Below are 12,992 nucleotides of genomic sequence, written 5' to 3' on the forward strand. Positions count from 1 at the left end.
TACTCGGAGTCTGGACTACAAGTCTCCCAAAGCACAGCTTCCGGGGTCACCGGAAAGCAGATGCTTCTTTAAAAAAAACACGGTACCCATGGATTCGGGTTGCACAGTCTCCACGAGGAATACAGGTCTCAGGTTTGCTGAGCACACTAGTCTCCCTCGGGGACACTAGGAAACTCACCTTGTGTTGCAAAAGTCTTCGGAGTCCTCAGGAGCTTCGGAGTTGCAAACCGGTCAGATGCGTCTTTGGTGCCTGCTTAGTAGGGGAGTAACTCCTTTACTCCAAGGGAGATTCTTCAGTCATCTAGCGCAGTGTAGATCATCGAAGTACTTGATTGCTGTAGCAGAGTTTCGTCCAGATAAATCTAAAGTCCTGTAGTCTTTAGTTCCTACTTTATACCCAAGGAAGGGGTGGGACAAACTCTGGGGACCTACTTATGGGAGGGTCAGGACAGAGGGTGGCAACACCCATGTCCTTTGTCCAGTTTCGTGCCAGAGCAGGAGCAAATGGCTCAAGCAACTGGTTTGAGCTGGACTATGCACAGGGACACCAAATGTGCCCCCAGTGCAGACATCCAAGCACTCTCATAGTGCACCCACCAAGCCCCAATACACTAAAGCCTGTCTGGAAGGTGGTTACACCTCCCTGTGACAGAAAACCTATTGTCCAGCCTCCCCTGCCAGAGTTTCGTCCAGCAGCAGAAGGGCAGACTCGCGCCGTGGCTGGCAGCATCCATCTTGAGATGCCAGGGTTCTGTGAAGCTGGTACCCGGGGTAGTCATATTTCTCCCTCTAGGAAGTTGGAATCATACCTCCCACACCAGTTACTGGCGTGGAGGTATGATTTCAAGGTGTTTGACACCAAACACGACATGTTTAATGTGCGGCTGTTTTAAAGTTAGCATTTACTGCAGGGTTATAATGCACTTAAGAGTATATGGTATGGCTGCATCACAGAACAACCCCGGAGAATAGATTCCGAAGGCTGCAGAGGGGCTCTGATCATGCATGGGCACCCTCTCACACAAAACCCAGCACCCTGCCTTCAGGATTGAAAAGGCCTGCCATAGGAGTGACTGATTAGACTGGTTTATATGTGCAGTGAAAAGGTAGATATAGTGAACCTTTATCTAAGTAAGGGGTATATGGTATATTTCAAAATAAGATGTATTTGCCAACTTGTTAGTTGCTGGTTTTTTCGCAAATTCTCAATCTTATCCTTTTAAACTTGTCGTGTGCAGCCCGGTAACGTGGTATGCCCTCCAACCACGTGGCATGAAAATAGTGATAAACTTAGAGTGCAGTATCACTCTAACTGGACGCACAGCTGATTCCTGGTAATGTTCACCAATATACCACAAAATTGGGATTGCATTGGGAACATGATTAACTACTACTGAGGATGTTTTATGTGAACATTGTGCCTCAGAAAAAGGTTTGGAATGGCATACCTGACGCATTAGAAACTTGTTTTGCATAAATTAACGTCTCCCTTGTGACAGGAGAAGGATTTGGTAATCAAATGAAATGATGGAATACTCACAATTAAAACATTCTTGAACGTGAAAATGTTGTGGTATATTGGTGAACTATACCAGGAATCAGCTGTGCATCCGGTTAGAGTGATACTGCTCTCTAAGTTATCACTAGGTACATAGTGTACCATATGCAAGGGACTTATAAGGGTACCCCAGAATCCGATCTGGAGTGTACCTAAAGTACATGCAATCAATTTAGAGGAGAAAGCGGCTAGGCTGGGGTCCTGAATAGCAGGATCCCAGCCAGACTAAGTCGAAAACAGTAAAACATCAGCAAAAAGTGGGCGTAAATATAAGAAGCAAAACCTACTCTCCTACACATATTGTTTATGACAATTGTGTTATTTTAGTAAGCACTGACGTTGTAACTAAGGGCAGCTAGCCAGAAAAGAAGCATGATGAGTGAGATCAATGCAGAGCTACAGAAATCAGAAGCCATTTTGCTTTGTCGTCTCCTTCACCCAGAGTTTGTTGTTCCTCATTTAAGTCACAATTTTCCACTGTCCCTCCTGGTTGGCCGCTGATTTGAGCGAACAGTAGGGCATGGTGGCCCTTAGACATGGCCATCACAATATGGGGGTGGAGTTAATGTTCTCGACAGGGCACAGGGCAACAGAATGCATACCAGGGAGACAGATTATAATCTTCCTCTAATGACTGAGGTCAGTAAGAGAAGACTTGGAGTAATAGAATTACCAGTACATCATTTGAACATCTCCTTTCATTTATAGCAGTTGTGTGTTTGGTTGCAAGACTGTAGATAAATACTGTCTTTGGTACTTTAGAAAATAATCAGTTTTTTCAAGTGGAATGACAAAGAGCCCTTGTGAGCTAACAAACCTTGGTGAATTCTGAGGGGTGATATGGGGGAGACCCAGGAGAGGCACTCGATGAGGAAACTTTGGACAGTGACACCCAGTGTGAGATACTCACATGCCGATGAGCCTGGTGACCATCGTCCCAAAGTGGTCAAAGATGAAGCCATTGGGCAGGGTCATGAAGTTGTTGAGGAAGGAGGCGATGGTGAAGATCAGGGAGAAACGTTCATCCTGGGCGCTGCAGTCTGTGGAGGGGAGAAAGCCATAGTGGATGGGAAGAGATGAGGACATGGGATAGAAGAACAGGAAAATGAGCCAGTCAGGGATAGGATAGAGACACCAGGTGCAAGTGAAAGAGTGGGAGAGATGGGAAAAAATGGAGAGGAAGAAAATGTATGGAGGAAGAAAGAAGTGGAGGTAAGAGAGGGATAAGTAGCAAAAAGCGAAGAGAAAAGTACAAGCCGTAAAAATAAGGTGCGAGACAAGGCCACATTGAGGGGGGAGAAAGAGAGAGGAGATAATCAGTTAACTTGGAATAGGCGCCGCAGACAGAAAAACCACATTGCTGAAAATAATTAATACAAATTCAAGGTACAAGTGATAACAGAAGGTCCCAGTCTGGACCACCATTACTACTGTGAAATGCTCAAAATAATGCTATTATAACACGCCATGTAATAACCCGCCATTCACAGCAAAATTTGTATAGTGAGCTCATAGAAATAATTGTAACTGGTTAACTATATAGCGCTTATTCCCCCTGATGAGGCACTGAAGCACTTTACAGCGAGTAGCACTATATTCCAGAACTCAAGATTAGTGGTTAATCCAGTGGTTATTGATGGTTATTGCGATTAGTCAAGTGCTCTCAAGAAAAAATTGCATGCATTTACTCCAGTTACTTTGTGATAGATTACACCAATACCAGTTAATTGTGATTCTTATTGGGGATTAAGTGGTATAAACTGATTGGTCGGTGAGGTGGATAGACTGGCGGACTTTAGGTAATGTTAGGTTGTAGGGATAGGGTTTGAAAAAGGAGAGTTTGTGGTTTTTGAACTGAGGTATCAGTCAATTGCAGAATTACTATACGAAGGAGTGAGGCAAGCGGACATGAGATTGAGAGGAGGCGATTCTACAAAACAGAAGACATGCAAAAGTAAGAAGAGAGCCACTCTGAAGAAAGAAATTAGAGGAATCAAGTGGGGGTGAGTCAAGGTCAAATTATCTTTCAGGGTTTTAGGAGTATAATGTGAGAAGGCTTTCTGAGTTAGCAAGCAATTGAAGAATGTAAGCTGTAGAAAGAAACATTATATGTAATGCTTCATATCCGGGCAGACAGTTTACACATGTGTTTCCGAGTGTATATATCATTAAAACATTAAAAGCCCTAGGCTGTTGTGTTCCGAGCCTAGGACAACAATTTAAAAAAAATATCTGTTTGGTTTTCCTAGTTTCGTACATGATACAGCACAAGTGTGAAGGAACAAACACACCCAGCTGTAAATATTAAACAGGGAAAAAGACATGCACAAACCCACACTGACCTATTAAAATAAAGCAGGCAGCAACATGACATTTCCAAGGATAGTAAGAAATACAATAATAGGTTTGACAACACCCAATGCAGCAATTGCAGCTTCCGAAGGAAGGTGTATGTTGTAATGACTCAACCACCTGCCCAACCTTATGAAATTTGTGTTGGCACACGCTGCTCTTGTACATGACCCTCTAAGCTGCCATGTATAGGTCCATCCCTCTCTTCCATTCCTGCAAAGTCGGGGATTCAGGCACCCCCCCACCCAGTAAGGTGCCATGTCTCGCTTGGCCAGCACTAGCTCCAAGTTATAGAAAAGGAGTTGTGCCCTGGCGATGTCTATAGGAGAATACGATCTGCTTTTTATAGTTACCCCCACGCTTTGCTGATGTTTCACAGTGTACGACTTAGTCTGCCCTGGATCCTGCTATCCAGGACCCCAGACTAGCTGCTTTCTCCCTAAACTGATTGCATGTACTTTAGGTACACTCCAGATTGGATTCTGGGGTCCCTAGTATATGGTATACTATGTACCTAGGGCATAGGTACCCCGAGACCTCCCAGGGGCTGTAGCATGTATTATGTCACCCCGGAGAGGCCACTCAAATTGACACAAAAGGTCTGCTACTGCAAACTGTGTAAGGTGGTGCCAGCATCCCTTACTTAGATATAGGTTCACTAAATCTACCTTATCAATGCACATATAAACCTATCAGGCACGCCTATGGCAGGCCTGATCAATCCTGAAGGCAGGGTGCTGGGTTTTATGTGAGAGGGTACCCATGCATGAGCAGGGACCCTCTGCAGCCTTCGGAATCTATTCTCCGGGGTTGTTCTGTGATGCAGCCATACCATATACTTGTGGTAAATGCAAACTTTAAAACGGCTGCACAGAAACCTGTCGTGTTTGGTGTCAAACAACTTGGAATCATACCTCCACATCAGTAACTGGTGTGGAAGGTATGATTCCACCCTCATAGAAGGGGAAATATGACAGCACCGGTACACCCGGTACCAGCTTTCTCAACGCTGGCATCACAAGATGGGTGCTGCCAGCCACGGACACAAGTCTGCCCTCCTGCTACTGGACGAAACTCCAGCAGGGGAGGCTGGAGAATAGGTTTCCTGTCACAGGGAGGTGTAACCACCTCCCAGACAGACTTTAGTGTATTGGGGCTGGGTGGGTGCACTCCAAGAGTGCTCTGATGTCTGCACTGGTGGCACATTTGGTGTCCCTGTGCATAGTTCAGCTCAAACCGGTTGTGGCGTCTATCAGCCCCTGCTCCGGCGCAAAACTGAACATAGGACATGGGTGTAGCCACCCCTCTGTCCTGTCCCTCCCATAGTGGGATCCCCAGAGTTTGTATCACCCCTTCTTTGGGTATAAAGTAGGAAACCCTGGCAACAAGACATAAGATTTTACCTGGACGAAATTCTGCTACAGAAACCAAGTACTTTGACGATCTACACAACGCTAGATGACAGGAAAATCTCCCTTGGAGTAAAGGAGTTACTCCCCTGCTAAGCAGGCACCAAAGACACATCTGACCGGTTTGCAACTCCAAAGCTCCTGAGTACTCTGAAGTCTTTTGCAACACAGGAGGTGGGTTTCCAAGTGTCCCCGAGGTTGACTAGTGCGCTCAGCAAACCTGAGACCCGTATCCCTCGTGGAGGACCGTGCAACCTAACCTCTGTGCACGTGTCCATTTGCAGAAGCATCTGCTTTCCGGCGACCCCTGAAGCTGTGCTTTGGGCTACTTGTAGTCCAGACCCCGAGAATTGATTCCACCGAAGATTACCAGCCTACACTCTACGAGTGTTCCATGGACTGGTGTTTTGTGATTCCTCTCGAGGTCCCTTCGCGATCCCTGGTCCGTCAACCTGTGGGTCCCTGAGAAGGGAACTTTAACTTTCAATGGGCTTTCTCGGTTGCTCTAGAAGTGCTCTGACTCTGTCGCTTGGGAAGTCCCCAGGACCTTGCTGGTCCTCACTGAAGCCTCTTTTCTCTGACCGCGTGTGTTGCAGTTGCCAAGGCTTGTTGGTGTTCAATCCGGACACTGACCCCCCAGCACTCAACATCCTTTGTGGGACAGCTCACCTGCGGACTTTGGTCATCCTCGACGTCTCCTGGTCCCCGTGGCAGCAGAGTCAAGCTTCACCTATCGTGCCAGTAGTCACTGGCATATGACCCAGTCTCTGTCCCCTCTGCTTTCAGGTTCTCCTCCGCTCCGATCCAGGCTTGGATCACACTGGACACTGTTCCTCTTCACGGCAGCAGCACTTTGCAGCATCTCGTCATTGAAAACGACGAAGATTCCCGACACCATTTGACAACTATGCACCCGGCTTTACTGGGTTAGGTAACACAAGTACTCCGGTGCTCACATGGGTGCTGGCCTTAGAACCTGCTAAGTTTGAAAGGGTTTGCTCAAAGTCCTCTTCTAAGTGTCCCTATTCTTTAAAATTCCAACTGCGACTTTCCCAGTGAATTGTAAGGAGCTCGCGGCTGTGTTCTCACACGGCACGTGTCCCCTGTGTCACTACCTGGGTGGTTCCTTGGGGTCCCAGCATTTCTATGTGCTCCAGGCACTGTGTCTAGTCAAGTTGTGGTTGTTCTACCACTTTCTTTGTATATGGTTTGGTCTCCCCCTGGGGCCCACTGTGTATGGTACTATTTACTGTCGTTCTAGTGCTTTAATATTGTGTGCCTTGTTCTCTAATCTCATAAAGAGGTTAGTAGAGAGTGTTTAGTAATAAATACATATATTGTATATATATACCTTGTGTGGTTTTCCTTTAATTTGGTCATTCATGAGATTATAGACTGGTAAAACAAGCTGCTTTACATTCCTTCAAGACTTAGCCTGAAGGCTGCTCTCCACAGCTACCACTAGGATAGCTTCCATATAAGGTTGTCTTTAACCTATTCATCAATAAGGGTTGTTTGGACTGGTACAAGGTGCCCACTAGAACTGGTCAGCATGGAACAGGCCAACTACTCACAATATGCTTGAAAGCACCAAGATAATGTGCTATGTATTACCATTGTACCTTCTAGCCCTGCCCACCACCTCTCATCACCCCTCCCTCCTCCCAGGAGCTATATAATGGAGGCTGCAGTATGGCTACGCTGCTGGCAAGCTAGTCTGTGCCAGTCCATGCCTGGACCGCGCCTAGCACTTGGAACCCTGGTACCCAGCCCACCTGCCGATACCATCCTTGATGCCCTGAACACTGGATGACCCAGTGAACACTACTGCCATGCTGCACCACACTCTGCGGCAGGACCTTTCTCCTGCACCGGATGCACCTTCTCCTGCACCAGCATGACCACAGTTGCGCCACAAAACATTTGCCGACCGCTTGTCACACCACGCCAGAAGAGACACACCGACTCCACTGCCTACTCCTCAACATATGCTTGATGTGCAAGCACGCCACCGAACTCTGATACCTCATTGCCACCCCGCACCCAACATTATCTTCCTCACAGAGACCTGGCTGTACCCCACATCCGCTCCAGACATTGCCACAATGATCCCCAACATATATAAACTCATTCACCAGGACAGCACCAATAAGCAAGGAGGAGAGACTGCCATTGTCAACAAAGAGACTACCACTAGGATAGCTTTCAATAAAGGTTGTCTTTAACCTAATCATCAATAAGGGTTGTATGGACTGGTACAAGGTGCCCACTAAAATTAGTGGTCAGAATATACCAGGCTAACTTCTCACAATGCCCACATCCATTGGTAAACCCAGCAGGACGTATTTGGGATCAAGAGGAATGGTTTTGTCCACCATGTGACCACGTTCCCTTCACACTTGCGACCAATACATCTGAATAGCCGGGCAACTCCAGAGCATGTGAATATTGGAGTGCCTCGCTCCCTCACATAAAAGACTGTCTGGGGAGGCTGCTCTTCCCATACGTTGTAGGCGGTTACTGTCATAATAAACCGAATGGAGGTTTTTGAGTGTATCAGGCGCAGGACAGCTTTTATTACCACCTCTCTCGGGTGCATCAGGACCGCTCCCAGTCAACTTCCTCCAAGTCTCCCACCTCAAGTCACCACCTTTGAGCGTTTTATAGGTCAGGGAGATCAACTTTGGATATAACTCTTATAGTAGCAACCTACCCTTCAGTGTGGCAAATTCAAAGTAGATCCTGGGTCTCTAAGCCCTCCACCTGCCAGGCATGTCTCAGCTGGGCATATTTTAGTAATGGATTGCAATGCATGGAGTAATCACGCCAAACAGATGCAAATGCACCAGAGCTCAGTTAAGTCCCAAAACTCTGGATTCCCTAAGTTTTCCAATCTCCTTCAATGACACACCCTCCCAAAGCGACATAACTCCTGTCGTCCTTCTGGCCTAGCCTATGCTAGGTCTTCATTGCACACTGCGTAGCCGGCAGGAATAGTTAAACGCCCTTCCCCTGTAAAGGAAGTGGAGGTATGAGTGACTAACAAAGTGTGCATGTTCTAGTCTGTAGGTAGAGTGGTCCTGCGGGGCGAATGCCCAGATATTCACAACCACCATGTGTGCTGCCCACTAATAGGCCCTGAAGTCTGGGAGGGTGATACACCCGTTATACGAGTTAAGCTGAAGCGTGGAGTTGGCTATTCTGGGATACCTACCATGCCACATCAGGGAGAGCAGGTCACCCTCCAGTTTAACATACGTAACCTCAGGGAGCGGGTAATTGGTATTCTGCGTGGCGTGCAATCGTTTTCGGAGTGTATTCTTTTTGAAAAGGGCTGCCCTCTCCAACTGGGTGCGGGGCAACGTACGCCACATCTCCCCATCATCCTAGAAAGTCTGTATCACTCTCCCCAAACTTCTTGAAAAGCACTGCTCCTGGCTGTGAGAAGTTGGCCTGGTATATGATGTCCACTATTCTAGTGGGCACCTTTCACCAGTCCAAACAATTCTTATGGGGATGGTTGTAAAGTCAACCTTATAGACCAGCTATCTTAGTGGTAGCATGGACAAAGCAGTCTTAGGCTAAAATTCAGAGAGCATGTGAAGCCAGCTGTTTTACCATATATAATCCCTTGAATACCAAATGAAAGGACACCACAAAAGGTATATATCAAATATATATGCATTTATTACAACCCCTCTACACTCTTTATGAGGTCAGAGTTCGAGATACACACAAGTTACTCAATAAGCATACTATAAGTTGCACAAATACTATTCTGCCCTAGGGGCCTCACGAACCATATACTAAAGAAGTGGTATAAGAACCACTTCAGGAAAGGTGAGTAGGCCTAGGGCCTAGGAAATCGCTGGGGCAACACTGATCAACCAAGGGATTGGAAATAATAGGCCCACAGGATGCGTGTGCAGTGTCTAAACACACACGCGAGTTACCATAGAGTTCCAATGGGAACGTAAAAGTTACAAAGTAGTAGATTTTGGACACTTCCAGATGGACTACGGGAAAACCCTGTTAAACTAGGACACTTGGATAGTTGATACCCACGGGAGAACTGGAGTACTCGCGTTACCTCACCCAGGGAAGCCAGGTGCATAGATTCTTTCGTGTCAGATTTCGTCGCGGTTTCCTATGGAGTGCTGCAAGAAAGTGCTACAGGCGACCAGGAGAAAAGTGTCCGGGTGCATACAAGGGTGGATCAGAGTCGAGAAGAACCTGAAAGCAGAGGGGACAGGAAGGAACCAGGCGATGTCGAGATGCAATCAGGTGAAGAGGTGAAGCTTGTCTCTGCAGGCACGAGGACCAGGAGGCGCCGACGATGACCAGGAGCTGGAATCGAGCTGCCCCACGACGGATCTAGCTGTTGGCGGTGTCCGTATTCGGGTTGGACCCAACAAACCTTGGCAAATGCAATCCACGCAGGGATGGGAAGATTGGCTTCAGTTCAGACCAGCAAGATCTGGGGAGCTTCTCCTTTGCAGGAAAGCTGGAGCAAGCCCAGGGCAACCAGGCAAGCGGTATAGTTTCAAAAGGATGTCTTCAGAGGGCCAACTAGCCAATGGGCTAGCAACCTCGAAGACGCGTTGAGCTGAAATGCAGGCGCAGGACCCACGCGGGGAGTGTGGAGGGCTGAGCTTCGGTGCAAATGCTGCTTGGGTCTGGGGCTTCTCAAACCACAATGCACAACTTCGAAGGTACCTCAGGAGCTGCACAGGTAGCAAAAAGCAGGTAGTCCAGGATGTCCGGTCCCACGTTGCTCGTGTCCGCCACGGGTCTCAGCTTTGCTGTGGATGTGAGTCGGAGCCAGAGAAGTCTGGGAGTCCAGTTCCTGCGGCGCTAAGTCTTCGGGATCCGGCTAGAGTGTCGACAAAGCAAACCGGCAAGTTACTGTTGGTGCCGGTTTGCACAGGGTGGTCACTCCTTGACCACAAGGGAGATGTCTTCAGTCTTCCAGTCGATATGGAACGTCGAAGGTCCAAGAGTTTCGTTTCAGAGTTTCTTTCCAGGATAAATCTAAAGTCTCTAGACTCAGCTCCTAACTTTCTACTAAACTAAGGAGCTGGATTACCTGCTAGGTCCCTCCTGTGGGTGGAACCTGGGAAGGGGGTGGTTTCACCCCTTTCCCTTTGTCCAGTTTCGCACCAGAGCTGGGGCTGGAGTGCCCCAGCAACTGGTTTGAACCGGGCTATGCGTGGAGCACCTTGTGTGCCCCAGGCAGTGTCTCATTTCTCAGGCCTCCCTGCTCCAATACACTAAAAGTCTGTCTGGAGAGGTGTCTGTGGCAGCAGCATACATTTTTTGATGCTGAGGCTCTGTTTAACTTTAACCGGGTAAAGTAGTAACTACATGTCTTCTTCCCTCTAGAAGGGTGGAATGCTACCCCCGCCGCCAAGAGGGGGAGGGGGAGAGAGGGGGGTAGTACTCTAAAGCGTATGACACCTTACACGACATGTTTTGATAAAGCCAAACCAAAGTTAGCATTAACCGCGAGGATTATAATGCACTTACGAGTATATGGTACAGCTATAAGGACATGGTTCCGAAAGCTGCAGACAGGCTCAGCTCATGCTAGAGCATCATCTCACATAAAACCAAGAACTCTGCCTACAGGATTGTTAAGGCCTGCCATAGGAGTGACTTACAGGTATATGTGTGTCTATATATAAGGGTAGATATAGGTATACTATATCTAAGCAAGGGGTGATTACACAACCTTGCCCAAGCTGAGTGATCAGCCTGCAGTGCCAGTTTGGATGGCCAGCCAGGGGTGGCATAATACATGTTGCAGCCCCTGGTAGGCCCTGGATGCACCTATGCCCTGGGTACCTATGGTACACTATACAGGGGCTCACAAAGGTGACCCAATACCCAATTAGGTATGTACCTAAAGTACATGGTATGAATTTAGAGAGAGAACAGCTGGGCTGTGGGTCTGATTAGCAGGGTCACAGCCAGACTAAAGTCAGTCAGTCAGTCAGAATACTTTATTTCGATAAATCAATATCATAAAAAGACAATGGACCTATACAAAATATACAATTAAATGCACTTGTTAATACAGAATAAAAACAGAGTCATAATCCAAAAAATCATCCAGAAATATACATACAATGAATATATCATCGATTAAAAACACAATAAATAAGATAAAAACGATCCCTTTTGAGTGCCACCCCTGACAGATTTTGATGTACAATCATACATATATGCATCCAAATTAATTTATATACAATTAGTCAGACAGTTATTCTTATTTCTAATCCTTACAGCACCCACCAAAAAACTTGCAACATGAAAAATGATCCTAGAGGACTGTAGTAATTGCAGGTAGAGAAGGGCAGGCTTGACCTGCAAAAAGCCCCCCTTCTTAAGTATTGGGACCAAAAATGTCATCCTTAATTCCATGTAGTGACTACAGAACATCAGGAAGTGCATTGTGTTCTGGGTGGAAAAGTTGTCACAAGAACACGGCGGTGCTTTTTCGGGGGTACTCCAGGAAGGGAACAGTCCTAAATTTAAATGTATCAAGTTAAAACGGAAACGGGTTAGGAGAAACCTAAGGAAGGGACGATTCACCACATTTAGGTAAGTTTCGGGAACACATGAGCTAGCAATAATGAGATTAGCCCTTACGGTAGTTTTTTTTTTTTAACTCGCATTCCTCTCTCTCCAGAGACAGCAGATCAGCCATTGCTCCCTTAATTATGGCAATATCTTTTGGTCTTATTAACTCCAGGGAGGAGAAAAGCTCCGGTCTCCCAAGTTTAATCAGAGTGTTTTTAATATAGATCAACCACGCACTCTTACTATAATTTTCTAAAAGGAGACAATCTTTCATGATAGTATGGTTCAGGGTGATTTCCTGGTTCAACCAGGTCTTCAACCAGCATATTACAGGAGCCATACTTATCATGTCAGAAATAAAGCCTGCCCCCAATTCAGAATGGATAGTATAGGAGGGCCTAGACTGTGGCACTGAGAGGACTGATCTCATAAATTTATTTTCGGTCACCTGTAGGCAGTCAGAGGAACTATATCCCCATGTTGAACTGCCATATGTGGCTACTGAGAGGCATTTTGCCTTATAAATCTTCATTAGTGCTGCTATAGGCCTAGCCCTAAGTTTTTTCGTAAAGCCCTGGAGTGCGGAGGTAGTTCTTGCAAAGGAGATGTTTCTATTTTTAAGCTGCGGGCCCCAGTTCCCTCTCTCATCAAATGTAATCCCAGGTAGGGGAATGTGGGCACCCTGCTAAGTTCTTCTTTGCCACAGAAAAAAGTTTAGACTGCTTTTTCCTAGAGCACTTCCCCATAATCACGATTTGGGACTTTTTTACATTTGTTTTAAGATCTAATGATCCCATAAAGGTCACAAATACGTCCAGGAGCCGCTGTAATCCAACCCCTGTCCGTGAAAGAAGGACAGCGTCATCCGCGTATAGGAGGACTGGGATACCCAGTTCCCCTAAGCGCGGTATGTCAAGGGTAGCCTCTTTTAAAGCAAATTCAAGGGCGTTTATGTATACCGTAAAAAGAAGCGGGCCAGGATACACCCTTGCCTGACCCCCCTTTCTGAGTTAAAATAACTAGTACAGCGCCCCTCGGCAGTGACCCTGACGGAGGCCAGAAGACCAGAATGTAAGTCTGCCAGGAGGTCC

General features: G+C 46.8%; 1 protein-coding gene across 1 annotated transcript in view; it reads right to left on the bottom strand.

Moving 5' to 3' along the window:
* Positions 1-12,992, bottom strand: part of LOC147668339 (uncharacterized) — a 354,881-nt gene that overhangs the window by 292,720 nt on the left and 49,169 nt on the right. The window contains exon 2 of the mRNA XM_086948585.1: positions 2,469-2,598. Within this exon, the coding sequence (XP_086804711.1) occupies positions 2,469-2,598 (130 nt within the window). The remainder of the gene's footprint in view (positions 1-2,468; positions 2,599-12,992) is intronic.

Source organism: Lissotriton vulgaris, unplaced genomic scaffold (genome assembly GCF_964263255.1).
Source record: "Lissotriton vulgaris unplaced genomic scaffold, aLisVul1.2 SCAFFOLD_2328, whole genome shotgun sequence".
In the NCBI taxonomy this organism is placed as follows: domain Eukaryota; kingdom Metazoa; phylum Chordata; class Amphibia; order Caudata; family Salamandridae; genus Lissotriton; species Lissotriton vulgaris.